Genomic DNA, 24,505 nt, shown 5'->3' with positions numbered 1-24,505 from the left:
ACAGTCCAGTTCAAAGCAAAGTTAAATAGTTATTGGTAAGATCAGAGAAAGCTAAGGAAGTCGGAGAAACTTTGTACTACTTTATTTTTACCAAGAGGCTGTATTCTGACTTGGGGTTTTTACACTATGTCATTCTCATGATACCAGAATTGCTAGTGTAACGAACAGCATTGCCTTCAGAGATTATGTTTTTTCCCCCTCTGAATGTCTGCAGAATAGACTTATGAATGTTCAAAATGGCAAAGATAGCAGCTACACACAGAACAGTTTAATTTTAAACAGATAAGGTATAAAACAACTTAAAATGCTGAAAGCTTTGGTGGTCTTTTAAACATCATGTTATTAAGTCTGTTTCCCTTCTTAGTATTGCTCATATTGAGTAAAATATAGCAAAAATAATTCCGTATCTTATGTTTACAGTAAGAAATACATTTTAATTCCTACCCAATACACATGTGTGTGCAAGAACCTCAAATTTCATGAAGCGATACTTAAATTTACCACAAACCATGTGCTGTCTGTAGTAATTCTATTCCATTTGTTCATCCCATTCCAGTTTTTAAGAAATGCTTTTTTATTATTTTTAAAGATGATTTCATAATCTGTAAGTAAGTTGATATTTGCAGTTTTAAAAAAGGAAAACTAGACTGTAGGTTTAGGATTCTCTTTCTGCTATGTTTAGTTTGGATACCATTCTTTATTTAATTTCACCACAAAATGTCCTAGATGGTACAGTTATTTATCAGAGATCACAGAAACTAGAACTAACCCTAGGTAGGGTTATCAGTCCCTTCCCTGCCCCTGGGCTGTGTCTGTGTGTTTAAATTTTGCTCTAGAAACTTTGAAGCATATTCAAAAGTAGATTGTTATAATGAGCCTCATATAGTCATTACTTCTTTCTCACTGGATTATTTTGAAATAAATTGCACAGATATATTTTTTTTCTGTAAAAACTGTAGTGTACATCTTTAAAAGATACAAAATCTAAAAAAACCCAAACTATATTCATTTTTACCACACTAGAAAAATCACAGTAATTCCTAATGTCATCAAATATCCTGTCAGTATTCACACTTGTCTCTGTCATAACTTTTAAAAATAATTAATAGAAAATTTATTTAAATAATGATACATACAGTCATTATTGCCAGACTTTACATGAGATGTTAAATGTTCAGTCCAGTTTTCCTTCCTGGGTAAGTTTTTGCCTCCTGTCTCTGGCAGTTTTAAAAACACAATGCTGGCCTTGGGAGTGGGTCTGAAATTGGGATAGACATTGCTGGTGCCGTGCACGTCCAGCGCATCGACGCCGGATCTTCGATGGGCCCGTGGCAGCCGCGGTCACTGTGCTGAGCAGATACTCCCGTCTAAGCCAAGATCTTATGGCCACCTGCTCGGCTTGTGCCTTCTAGGTTTGTGGAGTCTGTGCACCTGGGTCGAGGGTAGGGGCCGAGACTGCCAGGCGCAAGGGCATGTACTCAGGGAGTGACATCTTGGGGGCCTGGTGCACAACTAACTGCTCTGTCGTAACTAAAAACTGGTTTGAATTAGGAACCAAAGCCTATATGTTATGTTTTTGATTGATACATCTCTTTCATCTCTTTTCATCTGTTGATCTTTTTTTTGAGTGTGTGCATTTGTTGTTGAAGAAGTCATGTTGTGTGGAAGTATCCTGTCACGGTCATTAAACATAATTTCTGTTCTTTATGTTTCTAGTAAACTGGTAGTTATATTAGGATGTCTTGTGTGACATCAGGAGACACAAATGTTTGGTGGCCTTGTCTTTTTGTGATGGTTAGGATTGATCAGTGGCTTTCCATCGCGTCATCGGATGTGTTCATTGTGAAAGTTCCCATCAGCTTTCTAGCTGATGGATTATTCATCAGTGAACTTTGGGTTGATCCATTACTCTATCATGTTTCAAAATGGTGTTATTGTAGCTCTATCCTTTTGCAGTTATTAGCTGAAAATTTCTATAAGGGAGAACTTTACCTTAGTTAACTTTTTGATTTCCTCTAGGACTCTTTGGTCATAAGATAAGAGGATAAATGTGATTTTTTTCTTCCCTTTCATCATCAGATTTTTAGAATAACAGTTCCTTAGATTCCTCAAAAGCTGAACTACTAAGTTTTTGATTTTAAATTTTTGCTTATTATTCTGAACTGAGGGATTTAAACTTATTTGATATATTTTATATCATTGAAAGTACTGTTTTATCTGACACTCAAATGATCTCATCTGTGGCCAATGGGAGGACTTTCAAATTGGCTCAAGAGACCTTCTGACATGGTCTCGGGAGTCTTTGAATTTCCAAACTCCTCTGGTATGTTTTGTGCCCCTGAACTAGAATCAGCTATGTTGCCAAGGATTGGCCAGACTTTTAAGTTCTCACATAAAGACATGAAGTGACTTGATGGGAAGATGCTGTTGGAAGATTAGTTTGGGGGTCAGGGCCCCTTTCACTATTCGGTGCTGCCACTACAGGTCTGAAGCAGGCATGCTTGTTGCCCTGCCAGCAGCCTTTCCCTTTTCCCTCTGTGAATCACAGCTTCCGCAGCGGCACAGGTTGACGGCCGCCATGTACTCACTGTCCAAGCTTCCTGTGTCCTGATTTGGGCAACAAAATATAAGGGGGAAGGTGTTGGGAACTTTAGAATTGGTTTGTAGTTTTACTTTTAAAAATGGGTGTTTTGCCTTTGAAAATTTTTTTCAATATTATATTTAGTTTTTAAAAAGCTGTTGTGACTGCTTTTCATATTCCAAGTGGTCTGGATGATGAAAAACAATGGGTAGTTTATAAATCATCACAATTTCTTTTTGAAGTCTCTTAAATGACTTTTTCAGATATAGATTTATCTCCCTAATTACATTTTGTTTTGGGGAATATCTAATAATTATAATAACTAATAATAATCTTATTTTGTACCAGGAAGTAGTATAAGAGCTTTCATGTATTAGCTCACTTAATCCTCAAACTGATGCTGTTATCATTACCCTCTGATGTGTGCACTGGCCTGCAGTGCCCGCAGCGTTATGGATGGAAAATCAAGACAAATTCACATGGACTACTGAGTCCTGTGGAGGAAAAGGGACCACACAGCTACTCCCTCAAGTGGAGAGAGCCTTAGAACGGCCTGGCCACCCTCACAGGGGAAGAGCGCCCCGACCCTTACCTAGACAGGCTTTCATTGTTTTTTTTTTTTGCACAGGAGTTCAGGTACAGCTTATTGATCATTGTCAGGCAGTACACAGCATACAAAGAACTATTGGGGCTTCTTCTAAGTCAGAATCTGTCAGCTAAAAGGCTGCAAAACTTTGTGAAACAAACTCATTTTCTGCTTGGGCCTTTATCATTTAACTAAGAGCATCCTTAGCAAAGCAGGCTTCATGGGATTTTATATATCCTTTCTCAGGCCTGATCACCCAGGGAGCCTGCCCTTCCCAGCACAGGGATGATCAGTCATTGTTTTCAGGCTTAAGTCAGGCAGAGGAGGCAGATAGCCAAGGAATTCTCAGAGACTTCTCGTGGACAGACTGAGGACCCAGGCTTTGTCAAAGCTAGGGGTCAAGGGTCCGTCACTCCCTCTTTGCTGCAGCCCTCTGAGTCCTTCCTTGAGGGCCTCCTAAGTGATCATGTCTGCCTTAGGTTGCCCACCCTCTGAAGGGCCATACCTGTCATTGACTAACTGACCAAGCGTTGGGGGCCAGAGAGGGATGAAGCAGAAGCAGCATTCTTGCCAGGGAGATAAGCTTTGTCTCCTTTGGCTCACAGTCCGAAGGTCGCTCACTCAGCGTTATCTATGGGGGGTTTACAGCTCCTGAAACCAGGCAGGGCGGTTCCCAACAACCCTCCAATTACAGAGTAGAAAACTGAGATAAAGAGAGCTCATGTGTTTTATCTAAGATCACACCAACAAGTCAGGGAGCCAGGATTCCCACCTAGACCCTCTGGTTGCAGACAATATGAAGATTGGTTTACATTTTCAGGGTACTAGTTTACTAGGAGCGGATGGAGTTGGGCTAGAAATGTATTTAGAAGTGGATTAATAATATATGCAGTCCTTCATTAGCATAATTTTGGCCTTGGTTTAAAATTAGTATATTTAGTTTGTGTTACTCCAATCAGATATAGGACCTTTTCTTAGATATCTAGAATTATAAGTAGCTCATCAGCATATTGATTTGATTTTCCATGTTAAAAAATTGCATGGGAAATAAAACCCAGTGGAATCATATGAGGCAATTTAGATCATGCACATAATACAGATGAGAATGTTGCAGACTGTTTCTTAGCAAGAGAATTTTTAAAGTTCTGACAAGCTCACATGTGTAAAAGAAGCTAGTAATAATTTGTATTTCAAATATGTGTTCTCTGTTTAAGCACATTAATTTTTTAACCACTAGGCATATTGTTGAGAAAGATATCATTTTAATCACATTGGTTTTTGAGCAATGTGGTAGTGAAATGGATATACACACATGCCAGGATATTTGCCTCAATTTACAATGACACAGTCAGACCTGTTATCCACGTCGCCTGCTCTTATTTGCCCCATCTTCTGTGTCTCACAAATACATATTTGTCCCAGAAAGAGTGTCTATTTCTACCACCCCTTAATTTAACATTTTAAACATACTCTATTTTTCCTAGAAGTTAGCATTAAAATACTATTTGTGACCTTCACTTAAAATTGTTTGCTATTATTATTTCAAAAAATAAAAATATGAACAATTACTTCTCTTCGGTTTTGTGCGTAGTAATAACTACTTAGGCAGAACTGAAATAGAGTAGTTTGATTGAGTAGAAAGTGTACTAGGAGAGTTGAGGTTTAAATACCAGACTTCACTCTGTGGTGGTGAGCAAAACTTTTAAAACTTTTTTAAAAGTTTTTCTGCTCTTCTGTTTCATCATATATAAACTAAGAAGCTCAGTAAGGTCAGGGTTGCATAGGCACACAGGCATTATGCTGTCGGCTCAGCCCCTTCTCAAGATATTGGGTGCAGGTGGTCACTATGGTTGATTAGAATTGATCCAGAGATGAAACCAACCTGTGGGATTAAATGTAAGGTAAGTTGGTCCCTCCCTCCCACCCCTTTCCAAAATCATACCCAAGAAAATATATTTGTATTCTTACAAAGTCTCTATGAGGCATTCTAGTTTGAAATAGTAAACTGCTGTTCAAGAAGACACCACCTGAAAACTCAATTAATGGTAGGTTTGTATGCATATGGATGTCCCCCTACAGATTCTGTGGGGAAGGAGACACTTTGCACTGATTTGGGGCATAGTTTTATAATTATAATTGTTGGGTATTGTAAATGAGTCTTTGGAAGATGATGTTAAAAGGAAGTATGCTAAGTGCTGATCAAATTATCTATGTTCGAGGACAAATTTTTTAAAATTACCCATTTGTTGCCAACTGTTACTTTTGTAAAAAAGAGAGAGAGAGAAAGAAAAAGAAAAATGCTTTAAATTAAATGACCATCACAGTAGAAACCAAAATTCAATAGAAACCAAAATTACTTTGTGTAATTGCTGTGAAAGTTTCTAAAGCAGTCTTTTAATTTTTACAAGAAATAGTTTGTAGTGTGACATTGGCCACAAACCAAACCTTGAGTGGATTGCTGCAAGTGGTTACTTATAGGGGTCACAGATATACATGTACAGGATGGACAAAAAAAATAATGTTTCCTACTCATGAAAATTGTGGCATGGGGGTGAGAATGGTTGTTGGCCATGCGTTAGGTCAGAGTTTAGTAACACTGGCTATCAGCTTTGTAGGAGTGTTACTGGAACACAGCTGTACACATTTATCTGTGTTTTGTCTACAACAGACTTGGGTAATTGTGACTGAGAGCGTGTGGTATGCAAAGCCTGGAATATTTAGTGCAAGGTCCTTTGTGAAAGAGTTTGCCAACTCCTGCTTTAGGTCTGAAAATGACAATTATGAACGATTGCTACTTATATAGTGCTTATTTCTTTTGGGGGGCGACTATATTATCTTTGTTTTAATGCATTGGATATATTATCATTTTACTTTTTTATTCTAGTTACTGATGTGCCTCAGATAGATTTGGAGAAAGGTGAAGAAAGTAAATGGATCAGTAAAGATCAAATAAAGAAGAGGAAAAAAAAGCACAAAGACTATCAACCCAACTATTTCCTCTCCATTCCGATCACCAACAAAGAGGTGCTATTAAAAAGAAAACACAACTAATTTTATTATAAGGTTTTAAATTATATTTTAAGTACACTAAATTCTTAACTTGCAAGCCCACCTGCTCTCAGCTTTTAAGAGTCTTTGTTGGCATTTTAACTGGGCCATACAGGGAATATTCCTGCTTAAGTGGAATATATTTTAAAAATAATTTTGAAAAATATTTCAACAATCATGTTTAGACAATTTTGCAAAAGCCGTTTGAAAATCTCTTGCCAGATGGCATGTTAAATTTCTTTCTAAGCATTTGTTCACCATAACAGGCAACTTTCAGAAGCTGAGAGCAGAGACAGGGTGTAAAAGAGGATTCTGAAATCTTTGCTGGGAAGGTAAACTGGGATTTCTTGCTGCTTAGTCCTGTTCATAGTAATGATGATTGCAACATAGTTTCTTTGAAAATTACTCATTATCATGTCAACTTAATATTACATGACAGACTTGGTAGAAATCTACTAAAAAATCTGAAAAATAATAATATGAATAGGAAATTAGCTGATTAGCCCACACTAGGAAACCCTTACATGTGGCTGAGAAAGAAAACTACAGTATCTACTTAAAATTGTTACAGCAGCGAGGTAGGAAATGAGATGCCTTACAAAAGAATGCCTCACTTGGAAGACTGACTGCTTTTACATTGGCCCAATTTAATAGCCAAACAGGAGTTTCTGTTTGATCGTGGGATATAATCTCTTTTACTAGGTGCATTTTCAGCTTGCTTCTCCCTTACTTAACTAAAACATTTCTAGGGCATGCTAATGAATTTTTAAAAATCAAACAAAATTGAAGTGGGTTAACAGTTCAATAATTCTTAAAAGTGTTTAGTTTAATGTACCCAACAAGTATATATATTATTTTGAAATAGTTGTGAGTTGTTTGGAAAGGTTTCTTTGACATACAGACTCGCATGTGCACGTGGGGATTGGAAGGGAGCAGGAAGTCAGAGGTGGTACTGCTTAGCCCAGCAGTCAGAAGCCAGGTCCTACAGAAACGGAATATGAAACGGGAGAAGTGACCTCCCCAAGGACATGTAGTTGATGACTGGAAGAGACTCCAGGTTCCTTATTTTGATTTATTGCTTAAAGAGTGTTCCACTATGGAGTCAGTTAGCATAGAAGTTGTTAAAACTTCCGTACAATGCTTTCAGTGGGCCCTTTGCCTTCCCTTTCTCTTCACCCCTCCACTGTTGGCTTTCGTGGTGATCTGAACGGCAGCCCCGCATCTCCCTTCACACCTGTTCCAAGGTGACAGACAGGAAGGACGATGGGATACCTGTCTGCAAGTCTTAGTTCTCACGGAGCAGCCTTTGTTTCTGCTTCTCAGCTTCTGGGATGTTGTGTAGAAAGTGGCAAGAGTACACGTTTGGAGTCTGACAGACCTTGTTCAGATACCGGCTGGGTCACAAACTCTAACTGGTGGATGCAGGCCAGGTCACTGAATTTCTCTCAATTTCTCTAGTTTGTTTCTTCGGGTGTGAAATGGAGGTGGTCATGATTATTTTCTAAATCCAAATCTGGACATGTCGCTTCCTTGCCTGTATATTTCAGTCTTTTCCCATTGACTTTAGGATGAAGACAAAGTCTGTCACATTCTGTAAGATTCTGCATTTTCTGACCTCCCCTGCAGCCCTCTCCCTTCTCCTGGAGGCCCCTCTGGCCTTCCTTGACCTTGCCGAGTTCCGGCTGCCCCAGGGGAAAGCCTTCTCGGGCTGGGCATTTCCCTTCCTCTTTCGGTTTTACTAATGCCAAAATCTCAGCTCAAGCCTGTCAGCTATGACCACCCCGATGAGGTCAATCTTCCCTTCCCCCCAAAAGATTTTCATCGCTTTCCTTATGTCATTTGTCATCCTTGCAATTTGATACTTGTTAGTTTTCCTCACAAAGATTTTCAGCTTTTTCTCAGTACCTAGAACAGTGGTTGGCCAAGAGTAAACACAAGATAATTTCATTTCAGGGACAAAAGATGTGTTTTTGGCATACTAAGTTATAACCAGAACATTCCAAATAGTAAATACAATGTTATAAATGTTGGTTTTATAATACGGGTTCAACAGTAGTTTGTCTTCAGGGGCTAGGGTAATTGTAATAGTGGGGAATATAGTTTTCAAGTGATCTCGAAACCAACTAATTCAATGCTTCCCTCTCAAGAGACTTATTTGTAGGTAATAGGAAGCTTAAGTATAAACTTGAGGTTGAAATGTAAGAATGGGACCTCAGGAGATACATTTTTATATCTTTTGTATGAGCATCTTTTTTTGTTTGTTTGTTTTCAAGTATCTAATGTTAATTTTCTTTCTAAGCTACTTACTGGAGCCTTTGTGGGAAGGCCTGGGAAAAGCAGCAGCATTTAGAACACGGTTTCAATGGGAGATTGTGTGCCAAACTCCAATTAAGTGACCTGCAAACAAGCTTTTGGAAGCCAGCACATTCACAATGAGTTGCTCTACTTTTGGCCTCTACTTGTTGGCATCTAGTTTAAAAAAAAAAAAGTTTTCAGACTTACATGGATCTTTGGTTTTTAAACATGTTCTCAGATGTTTCAAATTCTTTATTAATGGAGGATCATGATTTCATATTTTTAAAAATGGAATTGAAAAATCAATTGGACTGGCTGCATAAAAATAGCCTAATTTCAAGTATATGAAAGTATGTGTTTCTCCATTATCTGCATCACACATTAGTTTGAATATCAAAATAAAGAAGAAAATTTAATGGAGTTATAATAAATCTTTAATGTTTTCTAACTGACTAGATTTTATATGCTCTCTTATAAGAAGTAATACTATAAGGTAAATCAACATTGAAAAATGTAAGGGAACAATCAGAAGCTGATTCAAGAAATTAGGAATATTAATTTTTATAAGATAAATTTTTATACTAATGGAAAAATATGATTTTCTTTAGAGATTTTAGGAGGCATTTGTTATATTTAATTCTGTATTTTGTCACTTTGTAATGTGAAAAGTGCTGGTCTTAGGGAAAAGTGAAAGTAGATTTGTACATTCGGTTTCTTTCCAGTAAATGTAATTGTGAAAGTATTTAACATCATGTATATTAAGCACTTGGTAGATATAGAAAATTTTCCTCTTTGAGTATAATGTTTTACTTTTTTTCAGTTATGACTGTATCATCCTATTTTTAAGTTTTTTTCATGGTTGTAGACAAGCAAGAAAAATGAGAGTATTCAGCTTTAACGACAAGTTAGGTGGAGACATGTCGAAAATTGAGGTCAAAGACATTGGCTGTGTGGTAGAACATGTACACATTCCCTCACACACACAAATACCTTTAAGGTATTTTCTTTGAACTCATATATGCTTTGAGTCAATTAGGAAGCTTTAAAGATATAAAAATAGATTTTTTCATTACATCGTTTTCATGCATGTGGAATGTGGCTTAGTGGTGAGGTATAACAGATGGATGTCTGATTTATCCTCTAAACATCAAGAAGTTACTCAGTGAATGAAATATTTAAGAAGTTAATAAAAACTTTTTTAAATTATATTTTATTGTATGCTATTACAGTTGTCCTGATTTTCCCCCCTTTGTCCCCTCCACCCAGCAACCCCACTCCCTCAGGCCGCTCCTCCACCATTGTTCATGTCCGTGGGTTGTGTGTATAAGTTCTTTGGCTACTCCATTTCCTACACTGTACTTTGCATCCCCACTGCTATTCTGTAACTGCTTACTTGTACTTCTTAATCCCGTCACCTTCACAAATTCCCAACACCCGCCACCCTCTGGCAACCATCACAATGCCCTCCATATCCATGATTCTGTTTCTGTTCTTCTTGTTTGCTTAGTTTGTTTTTTAGATTCAATTGTTGATAGATTTATATTGTTTGCCATTTTATTGTTCATAGTTGTGATCTCCTTTTATTTAAATAAGGCCCTTTAACATTTCATGTAATAATTATTTGGTGATAATGAACTCCTTTAGTTTTTCCTTGTCTGGGAAGCTGTGTATCTGCCCTTCAATTCTAAATGGTATCTTTGCTGGGTAGAGCAATCTCACCTGTAGGTCCCTGATTTTCATGACTTTGAATATTTCTTGTCAATCCCATCTAGTCTGCAAAATTTCTTTTGAGAAATCAGCCAATGGTCTTATGGGAACTCCCCTGTAGGTAACTAACTCCTTTTCTCTTGTTGCTTTTAAGATTCTCTCTTTATCTTTAACCTTTGGCATTTTAATTATGATGTGTCTTGGAGTGGGCCTCTTTGCATCCATCTTGTTTGAGACTCTCTGCACTTCCTGGACTTGCATGTCTATTTCCTTCACCAAATCAGGGAAGTTTTCTTTCATAAATTTTTCAAATAGATTTCCAATTTCTTGCTCTTTTCTCTTTTCCTTCTGTGACCTCTATGATGCAAGTGTTGGAGTGCTTGAAGTTGTTCCAGAGACTGCATATACTATCCTGTTTTGTTTTTTTTTTTTTGCAGGGGTGGGTTCTTTTTTCTTCTTCTTGTTCTGATTGGTTGTTTTTTTCTTCCTTGTATTTCATATCATTGATTTGATTCTCAGCTTCATGCACTTTACTGTTGTTTCCCTGTAAATTGTTCTTTATTTCAATTAGTGTATCCTTTGTTTTGACTGGATGTTTTTTATGCTGTGAATATCCTTACTTAGTTCCTTGAGCATCCGTAAAACCAGTGTTTTGAACTCTGCATCTGATAGATTGCTTGTTTCCATTTCATTTAGTGCTTTTTCTGGAGTTTTGGTCCATTCTTTCATTGGGGCCATGTTTCTTTGTCTCCTTGATTTGGCATCCTCCCTGTGTTTGTTCCCGTGTATTATGAAGAGTTGCTTTGACTCAGTGTCTTGATAGTGTGGCCTAATGTAATAGGTGTCCCGCAGGGTCCGGTGGCACAGCTCTCCTATCCCCAAGGGGGATAGGTACTCAAAGTATACCTTTGTGTGGGCTTAGTACACCATCCTCTTATAGTTGAAACTTGATTGCTGTTTGCAGGTCAATGGCAGGGGTCATTTACCCAGGCCAGTTAGCTGCAAGAATTAACTGTGACCTCTGATGACCAATCTCCACCCTCTGTGAAGGATCAGCTGTGCAGAATGATGGTGCTGTGATGTGGTCTGTAGGTGTCCACTGGGTGTGAAGGCTGAGGGGTTTCCTGGGTGATGCAGGCCAAGATCAGCCTCTGTTTGTGTTTTTGCCTAAGGCTACCCTGCCTGAGCTTTAAAGCAATCTGAGATGTCTACTGGTGGCGGGCTTGGAGAGTCCCAGGAGAAGCTGTGAATCTAGGCTGGCTGCTGCTTGTTTGATGCAATTTTGAAGTTGTGAAGCATGAATCAAGACCAGACATTCATATGGAACAACAGCTTAGGTGGGTTGAAAGTTGGGTGGGGCAGGTTCTCTGGAGATGAGTCAAACAGTGTTAGCAAGGTTGATGGAGTCTCAGATTTGGTATCAGTTTGCTGGCTCTGTGTGTAGGGGGAGGGTTTAGAAGAGGGACTGTGGCCTCTGCTCATGTTGATGCCAGACCCTTCAGTTTCTGTCTGTATACTACTGGTGCCTTTCAAACTGCCACCCTGGTGCTGGAGTTCAGAGGGAGTGAGTCTGAGTAAGCGAGTCCATGTGTATGTTCTTTAAGAGGGGCTGCCTGGGACTCTAGAAGTTTCTTCCACCGACTTGATCCCCGCTGGTTTTTGCAGTGAGAAGTTACAGGGACTTATCTTCCTGGCACTAGGACCCGAGGCTGGGGGGCTGATGTGGGTCTAGGACTCCTCACTCTGAGATGTCCCTCCCAGGTTTATATGCACCATATGTGGGTGAGGGACCGGCTGGTTTTGCATCTGCAGCTCTCCTACCAGTTTAGCTGGATATGGTTTATTTAATTCCATAGTTGTTAGAGTTCCATTCAACTCAATTTCTGATGGTTCTGAGTGATTGTTGTTCTGTATTTTAGTTGTAATTTTGATGTGGTTGTGCAAAGAGGTGAGCCATGTCTGTCTATTCCACCATCTTGACCAGAAGTGAAGTTAATAAAGGTTTTTATTTTAAAAGGTTTCTTTCAAGGTCATATTTTAATATGACTTTACAGTATTAGTCATTGTGCAGTACTGTCAATGGCTGTGGGTTATGGTGAAAGATAAGCTTTAATGGATTTATAGCGTTTTAAACAGCGGCTATAAAAATTAGTTTCCTTTGGCCTTTAATGTCTTTGGTGCTTTTTTAATGGCATACGGACAAGACTCTGAAGTATTTTTTCTTTTTATTTCTTAAGAATGCAGTTAGGAATAAAATGTGTTTAAAAAATGTTAAGATGATATCAAAGAATACATAAATGAATTTGGCCATCAAAGAATAATTAGACATATATTACTTGATTAAGTTAGCATTACAATTCTCATAGTTTTGAGGTTAATCTTGCATTATAAGTACTGTGTGACTTCAGAGAAATTGTCTTCAAAGTGTTGTACATTTTTTAATTAGCAACTTTACAAGCTACTGGATAAATCAAAGATATGAATGGTCTAAAAGTGTTTTACCATGTGTAGGACATTGCACTAAAATGTTGCACATGCAAATAAATGGAATTCTTTGAGTGTTGTCCTGAATTTACATATAATTATTATTTGACCTTAGAATGAAAACTAATGTTTTAAAACTAAGAAAATGCAAATACTGTACCCATGAGATACAAGTAGCAAACTTTCAGTTGTTACAACCAAAATGTGACCAGACATTGCCAAATAAATACCCTCTGGGAGGCAAAATTGCCCAGGGTAGAGAGCCACGGATCTTAACAACATTGCCAATGTTTCATACCTTCTGTTAGGCAAATGGTATACTTTACTGTGTAGCTTGTCTCCTGTGATCTTTAACACACCTTTATAAGTTTGGCAGTGCACATTTTATTATTCCTGGTTGGCAGTGGGAGAAACCAAGATTCAGTGAGATGTGGTGACTTGGACCGGGTCACACCTGTGGCAGACACAGGGTTCAAATCGAGGATTTCTGAGGCAGGGCCAGCAGCCTCCATTCGTTGCATCACTCTATTATTGGCTGAGAACAGCCAATTGGATGAGAACAAAATTCTCATCCTCAGCCACGTTTTCATTACAGTTGAACCAGAATTACCATCAGTATCAGCTAAGGTTAGCAGATGTAATTATATTTTTCCCAAAAGCAAATTTCAGCACTTCATTGCACTGGGAAAAAAAAACTCTCCAACTTAAATTTAAAATTTAATATAGACTTACACTACAGCCTTCTTTTTTTTTTTTTTTGAGGACAGTGTATTCCATTTACACAAGATCCAGTAAGATTTCCTGAAAATAAATCTCCTTTAGATGTCTTTTCCCCCTCGGTGTTACATTTCTTAAGTCAGCACCCACATCTCTGAGCCTTTCCTTGCCTCTGTGAAAACAAATTCCTCGTAACTCTTACCCCGCTGCTCTTTAGCTACAGTTCCTCCTCCTCACCCTTCCTGGTTCTTTTCTTCTAGGTGTCTCCCTCATCTTTTCTCATATACTGCAATTTTTTCTTGTCTCAAGTTCCTTTACTGCTTGGGGTGTATGATCCTAAAGGGATTTTTAAATCTGTGTTTCACCTTTTTAGCCAGAAGTAATACCAGTGTCTATCCCCTGGGATCAAAGAGCGGCTTCGGTGAATTAAGATATGTAAAAAGTTTACTGTAGTGTCTGGAACCAAGTAGCCACACAATAACCGTTAGTTACTGCTGTCATTGGTTAAATATTGTTTTTATTATTATTAGCAGGCACTGTGGTAAGATGGTGAGCTAGAAGATTTAGGTATTGCCCTTCAGGAGTTTATAATTTAGTTTTATCAAAATAGAGTAGAGGAAACTGTGGCTCTATAAGATCTTTGTGTACTGTTACGTCATGAACATTTTATATTTTCCAGGCCATCAGTATTCTTTTCTTGGGTGGCATAGAAGTGACATCTTGCATAGGAAAATATTGTGTTCCGTGTTACTGTGTAAATTCCTCCCAGGAAAATGCGGTTTCCTGGGCCACTCCCTTCCAGATTACCAGGAGTAGAGAGCCGCCGAGGTTCTTCTGGGTGATGTGGATTTACTGTAAAGACACATGAGCAGTCAGGTCCCAGGAGAGCGTCCTGTGATCGCCCAGTCTCTCTGCTCAGAAAATGGGAGCATTGTTCAGGATAAACCAGCTGCTCTCATCTCAGAACAGTCTGCTGTGCTCATGATTTAGTTTTTTCTTATCTCGCTGTCTTTTTACTGACTCTGCTTCTATTGCTAGGCCCTCCCTTCTCTCTGACAAATTCTGCTGCCTCAGGGCTTCTCTGTGCTCTCTTTTCTTGGGTAGGGCCCGGTTCACTATTTCATATTGGAACTATTTTCCAGTACATTCACATTTAGAAGTTGGCTAGCACTGGATGTAAGTGGGCCTGAGGAGGGGAGAGGCATCATTCCTCCTCTTGATTCCAAGTAGGTAGTGAGAGGAGAGGCCTGTAAGGGACCTGGGACTTCCCTGGGTGCAAATGGTAATGGCTTTTCTAACACACCTGTTTGTGCTTCTTGGCCGCTCTTCCTCCTCATGTATCTGGAAAAATGACAGTGGTCGTTTGAGTTGAAATTATTGCTGTTTTAAAAAATCTTAAAGAAGGCCATGAAGGATGACTTCTTAGACACATTCATTGGGGGAAAAATAAATATGACTTTCAATAGACTGTTGTTTGCTGGTTTGATCTTTCTGTGCAAGAATAAAACTTTTTTTAGGAAAGATCGTAATTATAGTAAGTCATACTGCACATTCAAGGACAAGTTTCTGAAGAAATGCATGGCCATTGAAAGTTTTTCTACTCAACCAGTGACCCGGTCTATAAAATAAGGGTGTTAGGCTCCATGTTCTTAAGATGGGCAAGCACTGTATGAATTTTAAAACTTATACATGCTAGTGAGCTTTCCAAGCCATCTAGTAGGATATTTGAGAACAAGTAGACAATGAAGTATTAATTTGTTGAAGAATTTTGCCATTTCTGATTTTGGTTTGTTGCTTAATTTCCTTTTTGATTTACACTTTGTCATAAGGAAATTTTGCTTACTTAATCTCTATTTTGTGTGTATGTGTGAGGATTAGATTACAAGAGGAATTAAGATCCTGCAAAATGCAATAATCCAACAAGATAAGCGGCTGGCCAAGGCAATGACCAGTCATGGCTCCTTTCACATTACCCTGCTGGTGATGCAGCTGTTAAATGAAGATGAAGTAAACATGTGAGTAATGTGTTTCCTGAATGTTGTTTTTCAAAGTATTACTTCGATGTGAATACACATAGCAGAACCCCAAAGGCACTTAAATTCTATAGAAGCATTCTTTATTATATGAATTTATTCCAATTAATAGTCAGTATACAGAATTAGCTGTGTAAATGCTCTTTCTAATCTAGACTTTTAAGCTCTATTTTTCTTATCAAATGGTATCCCTTGATTATGCAGTTTTTTGCCCGTGTTAATTATGCAGGCACTCTGGAGGCTGACCATTTAGGTCAAGATTCTAGGTAAAGGCTCTGGAATATGCCAGGGCACAATCATCTCCTAATAGGGGCCTGATTTTGAAAAGAATGTTTACTTCTTAAGTAAATGGAGAAAATAACAGGACTAATAATACATGTAAGAGTTCTCCGTATAGGGCCTGGCACATAGTAGACACTCAATATTATTATTTATTAGAACTGTTGTGCAGTTAGGTCAGTGTAGTATTTCAGCTTCACCTCACTCCCTTTAGAATCCCTGTACTGACTGGTGCCTCAAAGGTTTTGACTGTTGCTTTCCAACCTGGAGTGGAGAAACCTTGCTCTCCCCCAGGGATTCTCTGGGGTTAGCTCAAGTTTAAGGAATTGAACCTGCAACCTTTTGGTGTACAGGACAACACTCTAACCAATTGAGCGACCCTGCCTGGGCATCATTGTGATTCTAGTAGTTGTGTCTTTTAAACAGTAGAACCTCATGTCTTTAGAGATCCATCTTCTGATGTACCCCAACCTGCTCTACCCAAGAGCAAGTCTTGAGTGCCCTGCAGCGGCAGAGAGGACTAGAAGATTTTACTTGGCTTACTTTAACTGTTCATTTTGCCAGTCAGAAGAAAAATACAAACAAAAACAAAACTCTGATGGTCTTAAAAGAGGCCCAAGAAGCTGTGACACAGATGAAAGCTGTAAGGAAAAAGAGAACTTGCCCTGTGTGTGTTAGAAGAGCGTGAGCCAGCGTTCTCCAGAGAAACAGAGCTGATAGGATGCACATCAGTGCGGGTATCTACATGTATTGGTATCTCTCTCTACCTGCCTCTCTCTGTTTATTATTATCTATATCTGCCTGTATATCCTCTATGTCTATATCTATATTTACTTAAGGAATTAGCTCCTGTAATTGTGGGGGCTGGCCAGCCCAGAATCTGTCAGGCAGCCTGGCTGGCGGAGACCCGGGGAGAGTCAATGTCGCAGTCTCAGGCTCAGCGGCAGTCTAGAGGCAGAATGCGCTCTTCCTCGGAGGATGGCTGTCCTGTCTAAATTTCAGATACAGTCTTTGGGTCTGACCTCCAGTTTCAGAGTTCTGTTTCCCATGTGTGTATACTTTGTACTCATAGTACCACACAGAAGTCTTTTCATAAACTACTCTTGAAATGATACTCTATTTAAAAGAATTTGAAAGCTAGTGATACCATAGACCTCTGAGTCCTTCTCGCTCCATGACTGGTGACATCTCTGTAGGACAGATGCACTGATTTATGCAACTAGAGATCTGAACAGTCAGACTAAGTCTAGATGGTCTGTATTTCTTTAAAGAAAATGGGATGTAGAGTTCTCTGTCTCTGAAAAGCCCTAACTTTGGGATGGCTTGCTTTAGCACATAGTTACATTTAAAGTGAGTATCGGGAATTCCTCTGATTTATGACAGATGAGCCAGAAGGGGCTGTTCTGTTGTTACATGCTTTAACTCAGAGCACACAGTGAAGGACAGTATTGCAGGAGAAGTATGTGCATTGTGTCTTTTTGGATGAACATAAATACAGTCAGGAAAGACTGGATTTAGGATGGGGATTTGCAGATCTAATGAGAAATGCTGACATTTCCAGAGCTATTTTAAGTATTGTACATTATATTATGGCAGAACTGAGTCTGTCTCACTGTGGAAGCTATGGGTGATCATCAGCTAAAAACTTTATGTGAAAACTAATTTATAGATATGAAATATCTAGAAAAATACTTAAGCTTTATATACATTTAACATGTAATTATTGTTGAGCAAATCACTGATCAAGATAATTTAATGGTGGTTCACTGTAAAGGTATTTGTTTTAAAGCCATCTCCATAAACAAAGAATGTACTTACTTCTTTTTTGAGTAATTGCTGCCCTCTAGTGAGATTTTAATTTTTTCTCATAATAGAGTAGCTATACCAAAATCCTTTTTAAGACAGAAATAACTGGTTCTAATTTATAAATTATTCTAGCCCTAATAATGTCAAATTAATTAATATAGTAAATATTTGATTTTGTAAGGAAAAATCAAGGACTTGAAATAAAATAGCTCTATAATGACATAGGTAAAGCATGTATAACAAACATGTAATTGCATTTGTCAAACATAAACCTACATTTTTTGTTGAATCCAAGTATAGTAAATTATTTTATTATATTTTAAGAGATCATTTATATTAAGTTTTAGTAGATTGCCTTGCAAATAGTAAATACTGTATAAGCATTAGTACTTTTAATGAGAATCTAGAACTTTTCACACAATCTAATGTCAGCTCTTATAGGTATTAGGGTTCTTGAAATGTGAGTTATATTTTTCTGAAATGTACATGCAGTATTTCCTTGTTGAAAAATTCTTAGTGAACTATGAAATAGTATTTTCTTTCATGTCTTTAATATAATAGACATTATAATTAGGTAAATATTTAATTCACTTCTAACATAGTTTTTGTTTAAAAATTAACATTGTATTTATTTTAATTATATAGATTAGATTTTGAAGGTATTTTGTGCTTTAAAATAACCAGTACAAATATCAAGATTACTTTATATTTCTAAAACTGATGACTTTATTTCAGTTTGGTTTTCTATATATTATCACTTAATATGTTACTGAAAAATATATTGTCTCTTGCTAGTGGTATTGATGCTTTGTTGGAATTACAACCACTCATAGAAGAAATCCTTCAGGGAAGACATTTGACTTTGCCCTTTCAAGGGATTGACACTTTTGGAAATCAGGTTGGATTTGTGAAGTTGGCAGAAGGAGATCACCTAAACCCACTTTTGGAGATTGCAGGTAAAACAAAAAGCAGCACACTCATATGAAATCTCATCTGTTGAGATTCCTCCCCCCCCAATTAATTCCTCCCTCCAAGTAATCCCCCCCCCCAATTCTGGTTCTAGAGATTTGACATCTTTTAACTTTGAGAAGCCAGTATAACCTTACTTGAAAAGTGAGCTGCTTCAGCATTTTCTTGTGTGGGTAAGAAGCCACATAAAAGGCCTGGAAAGTCATCTTGATTCTTTGACCTGAGGAATATGTTGATTCTGAGGCTGTCTGAAAGGTGATAGGCTGGATTCAGGTGTTCGTTAGGAGTGTCCTAATCCTGAATCTGTAGGATCTGAGGGTGACAGTGACACTTGATGTGTACTTGGCATTTGATAAGTCTCGGATGAATGAAGAAGAGTCACCAGTTGTCCTGGTTGCTCAGAGGTTTTGGCGATTGCCAGCCCTAGTCCAGAGAGTCAGTAAGTGGTCCAGTAGCATTTTGCTCTGTGCTGCTTTCCTTGCCCCTCTGTAGGTACTGCTTCCTGAGCAGAAGACCCACTGGTGACAGAACAAGGTCTCACATCCACTGGAGAACATGTTGTGCAGCACAGTTGACAGTTGTTGGGGAAGTAGAAGCAGAAAATTCCACAACCCAGATGAGTGAGATTTGAGTTGATCCAGATCATAGATTGGGCATGAGTCTAAAAAGTGTAAACCACTTTCATTTTCATTTCCTTTCATATCTCATCATTTCACATCGTGTCATTTCAGGTTCAATAGTCCTTAGTTCATAACACACCTCGTCACTGGTCTATCCTTAGTCTATTTTTATCTGTTTTTCTATATATCTATTTATCTATCTTAAATTAATATCATAATCACCAGGAAATCCCCAACCTAAAATGAAAGCTAAAAAGCAAGCTGTGATATGGTCAGCCCTTATCGTTCTTTTCACCAGTCCATCTCTTAGCCTTCTTTCACTTACAGTAATTGTAATCTTGAAGTCAGCATTTATGTCCTTGTATTCTCAAGAAGTATATGTGTTTTTAATTGACTTTAACCTTTTTTAATCCTTACCTGAGGATATGCTTATTGATTTTAGAGAGAGACAAAGGGAGTCAGAGAGACAGAGAGACAGAGAAACATTAATGTGAAAGAGAAACATCTATTAGTTGCCTCCTATACTTTTCTGACTAGGGAATTGAACCCACAACCTAGATAATGTGCCCTGACTGGGGATCACACCACAGCCTTTCGGTGCATGGGATGACGCTTAAACCAACTGAGCCACCAGGCCAGGGCAGATTATAAAAAGGGTATCAGGTTGTCCATGATCTTTTGAGATATACTTTTTCCCTTCACTTAATATTATATTGTCTCTCTGCAGTTTTATAGTTTCACGTTCAAAAGTGCACATCTTTTTAGGGTAAGGCAAGCATGAAGATTGGGTTTCATTTCATTGCTGGTTAAGTTCTTCTATGGAGCAAAGTATATATATATGTATGTCTAAACAAACAAACATGTAAGCAATTAAATCATCATAATATAATTATTGATAAATAATAAATTATAAATTTATTGATTATAAAGTATAATTATTATAAATCATAATAATTAATATAAATAATATTTATGAGTCAAGTTGTACCAGGACTTCACATGATTACTTGGCCAAGGAGAAGGTGACTCTTAACAGTTTTGGTGGGAAAGCACGTGAGCACCGGTGCCCACAGTTAGCAAACTCAGTCTGTTCTTTCTGACTGCCCTGGAGAAAATGGTAGATGTGGGGCTCTTCTGTTGTGATTTAAATATCTCTAAACTCAAGAAACATTTTAAATTAGTCATTAATTTATTGTTCTTTTAAATAGTTAAATGGGTGCTTGCAACCTTGAGAATTCCATCCATTCTTAGCAAATATTCTCACAAAGGCAGTTTCCAATATTGATAAAAGGTCCATTGTGTGCTGAGGAATGTGAAATTTAGTGTGACTGTGAACCCAACTTTAGCTGTGATTGTGGACCCAAGGGCGTTGTTTGTCATTTTAGAAAAGACTACTACTCCTGTAATTCCCTTTTTGATCCCAGAGACTGTTGCTTAAAAAATATATATGCTTTTCCATAAATTTAAACAGAACATTACCAAACCAAAAAATGGAAAATGGAGAAAAGTACCTGGTTCCCCTTTTAGAATCACGGTAAATCTTGCTTTAAATCTTTATGTGTATATTGCACTATTGCTTTTGATTATTGTTTTTGTTGACTTTTATAGAAAATATAAATATTTGAATATGCATATGCAAAGTTTTTACTGAAGTCTAATTCAGTACTTCATTTATGCAGTATTCAGATAGAATATTCAATATATGGACTTTTGTCAATATTTTACATCATTCGATTTTTTTTAAAAGAATAACTCAGGCTTAGTTTTGCTTACTTCAATAGCATCAGTAAAATAATGTAATTTTGTTTTGTGTCATATTTTATAAACTACTGAAATGATATAGTCCAACTTTTAGAAGAATATATTCATTGACTGTAGATATAACAAACTTTGCAATAAACTATGTATATGTGTATGCCTATACAGAAATATTAAAATCTTATTTGTTCCAAATAATGGAGGCAGAGTTAGTTTGACTTAATGGAAACCAAGATAATTTCTAAAGAAAATAAATTTAATCATTAAAATATTGATAATGAACTTAAGTAGATATCATGAAGTAAAACAACTTGAAAAGTAGTTTAATATTACAATTCATGAATAGTCTTATTTGCCTAATTTTCATAGTGTTTTAAAATTTGCAATTTAGAATAAGTAAATTATTAAAATATAACGTTGTTTTGGAAAAAAAGGACTGAATTTTAGATACTAGTAGGTAAACATATTGTTGAAAATTTGCAGGACAATGAGTAATTTAGAAATTTTAAACTAACAGGTTCTGAATTGATGAACTTTTACATCAATTCTTGAATTATGCTTGTGGATATGATGCCAATAACTTGGTTCTGGTCGATGCCTGGTGGGGAGAGTCCGATCGCATCTTGGTGCAGGCCCTGTACACGCAGGTCGAGGTTGTTGGTTGCTTGAGGGAGCTTGGGGGGCGGATGACGGCGAGTCTGTGTCTCAGCTTCCTACTTGGATCTTCTTTCCCCGAATAAAATAGCACCTTCTCCCTTGCTAGCATTGCGGTAGCTCATAGAGCTAAGAAGACATTGAAAATTATGCATTTATATGGCATTTCTCCACATTTTACAATGATGAAATTTCACCAGGAAGTTCATTTGCATACAAATGAATGTGATTTCTCTTTTTTTTTCAGTGAACTGTAATTTTGTTAAGAAGTATTTTAGATTGAGAGATTGCTAAAAGTTTAGCCTACTGGAATTATAATAGTCCTTGTGATTTTTTTTAAATGAGAAAAGTGTGCTTGGTTAGCATGATAAAAGATTCCAAGTGTACTTATCTCATAAAAAGAAAACTGGAAAATTTTAGGATATCCATTTGAATATTACACTTTTCTTACTTTGACTATAATTCTTTTCCAAAAGATAAAGAGAATATGCCCTATTTTATGTGCCTGTTGTGGGGAATCTGTTTGGGTGCTGGTATCTTTGGGTGTTTCTAGGCTGCTCTGTTAATTCAATTAAAATTCATTAAATAAGAAATATTTGAATGCAGTTTATTAGATTAATATTTATGGATTTTATGGTAAGCAGTGCATTTGAATATATTCAGAACTTATAATGCCACTTATTTAAGTATAATGTATTTTTTCCAGCTTTAACTTTTAACTTTTTACTTTTAAAAGGTTTTTAATTTTTAACTTCAGAAGTTTTCAAATTTAGTTCAATTTATCAATTTATACTTTTGTTGTCTGTGGTTTGGCGTCATATCCAACAAATAATCGTTAAATCCAAGGTAATGAAGTTGTTTTCTTTTGTGAGTTTTATAGTTTTAGCTTTTATGTTTTAGTCTTTGATCCACTTTGAGTTAATTTTTGTTTATGGTGTAAGGTAAGGGTCTAACTTCATTCTTTTGCTTGTGAATACCCAGTTTTCACAGCACTATTTGTTGAAAAGACTGTGCTTTCCCCATTGAATGGTCTGGGCACTCTTGTCAAAAACCACTTGATTACATACATGAGAGTTTATTTCTGGGCTTTCTATTCTATCCCATTAATCAATGCGTTTGTCTTCATGCCAGTACCACACTATCATGGTGACTTAGCTTTGTAGGAAGGTTTGTAACCAGGAAGTGTTAGCCCTCCAACTTTGTTCTTCTTTATCGAGAGTGTTTGGCTATTCGTGATCCCTTGAGATTTTTAGGATTATTTCTCTATTTCTGCCAGACATCACTGGAGTTTTGAGGGGATTGCTCTGGGTGGTACTGACCGCCTAACAATATTAAGACTTCCCGTCCATGAGTGTGAGGTGTCTTTCCATGTATTTGTGTTTTCTTTAATTTCTTTCAGTGCTATTTTGTAATTGTCAGTGTATAAGTTTTTGCCCCCTGTTAAAGTTTTGTCCTAAGTATTTTATTATTTTTGATAATATTTTAAGTGGAATTGTTTTCTTAATTTTATTTTGGATTGTATCATTGATCTTTTATAAGACTCATGTCAAGTGTTACCTCTAAAACAAAGGCTTTTTTTAGTTCTTTAAAATATTGGGTTTTATTTCATTTTTTATTTCAAAAAACCAAAGTTCATTTGGTTTTTTTCCACACAGTGGCTCTAGTAGTGCTTAGTTGTCTTTAACTTCCTTCGTAACAATTTTGTTAGATTTGTATTGTGACAGAGGTTGTATCAGTGTGTATTTTTAAAAACTTATCAAAATTGGTAAATTTTTGTGCAACCATTTTAATATTGAAGATGGAAAAAATGTGCAACACTTTTTGCACATTATACTTTATTATTTCAAGAAAGGTAAAAATGGAGCTGAAATGCAAAAAAGATTTGTGCAGTGTATGGAGAAGGTACTGTGACTGATCACATGTGTCAAAAGTGGTTTGTAAAGTTTCTTGGAACTATTGACATTTTGGCCAAATAATTCTTTGCTGTGGGGCTGTCTTATGCATAGGAAGATGTTTAGCAGCACCCCTGGCCTCAACCCACTAGAAGCCCATAGTGGGAGATAGCTGACATGGTGAAACTATCCAAATCAATAGTTATTGGTGAAAATAAAAAATGTGTCTTCTATTTTATGGAAAAAAAATAAACAGATATTTTGGCCAACTCAGTAGAAATGATCATTTTCTCTTCTAATGCCCAATTTCCGATAGACAGAGAGCTGTAGAAACTGTGATACTACATGGCATTTGTTTATTTTGAAATCTTATCTTTCTAAACTAGAGTGAAAGTTCTTTGAGGGAATCTTTCATTTTTGTGTCCCTAGAGTGTGGTACAGAATAGAGGTTCAGTAAATATGTATTTTTAAATAGTATAAACCAATAAAAGTTTAGATATAAACGTAAAAGTCAAATTGAAAGAACATTTAACCATAGACAGTCTCTCTTTCCTCATTAACATTCATGTCTAAATATTTGCATGAGAATAAAATCCAGTCCTGGCGTCTAGAATCTCCTGCAAATACCCTGGAGCTCTCTGACAGGCTACTTCGATTTGTGGGTTGTAAGATGGGACCTGGGAAGGGACCTCATCACTTCTACTGTCAAGGTGAATGACGCACCCAAGAACACAGTTAGGTAATAAGAGAACTGGGCCAGTGTTACTAGGATGCTCAATTTGGGTCTTTTTTTTTTTTTTTGTCAATTACAGTGGATTTAATGTGATTCCTCTGGTATCAAGGAGTAATTTTAAAGACTTAATTTTAATGTTTTAAAGTCCTATTTGATAGTTTTACACAGTAGCCGATTGGAAATATCTATTTAAAGTGATGACTATAAAATTTTTAAATTGAAGTTGATTTCAGTGTTATGCCAGCCTTTATGTTTGAATATAGAATTCAGATGACTTACTAAAACCATTTAAAGTGAAATAGTTTAAGCAGCATATGGAAGTAAGAATCCTTTAAATAGTAAT

The 24,505-nt window shown here is 37.0% G+C and overlaps 1 protein-coding gene across 5 annotated transcripts in view; it reads left to right on the top strand.

Moving 5' to 3' along the window:
* The window catches only part of AKAP7 (A-kinase anchoring protein 7), a 106,373-nt gene that overhangs the window by 13,625 nt on the left and 68,243 nt on the right, over nucleotides 1–24,505 (top strand). For all 5 annotated transcript variants that reach the window (XM_037045736.1, XM_037045738.1, XM_037045734.1 and 2 more), the window contains exons 3-5: nucleotides 6,052–6,191; nucleotides 15,297–15,433; nucleotides 18,332–18,492. In XM_037045736.1, the coding sequence (XP_036901631.1) occupies nucleotides 6,052–6,191; nucleotides 15,297–15,433; nucleotides 18,332–18,492 (438 nt within the window). The remainder of the gene's footprint in view (nucleotides 1–6,051; nucleotides 6,192–15,296; nucleotides 15,434–18,331; nucleotides 18,493–24,505) is intronic.

Source organism: Sturnira hondurensis, unplaced genomic scaffold, assembly GCF_014824575.4.
Source record: "Sturnira hondurensis isolate 20B ecotype Veracruz unplaced genomic scaffold, ASM1482457v3 Scaffold0004474, whole genome shotgun sequence".
In the NCBI taxonomy this organism is placed as follows: Eukaryota; Metazoa; Chordata; class Mammalia; order Chiroptera; family Phyllostomidae; genus Sturnira; species Sturnira hondurensis.
This window is presented reverse-complemented; position numbering and strand designations above follow the sequence as displayed.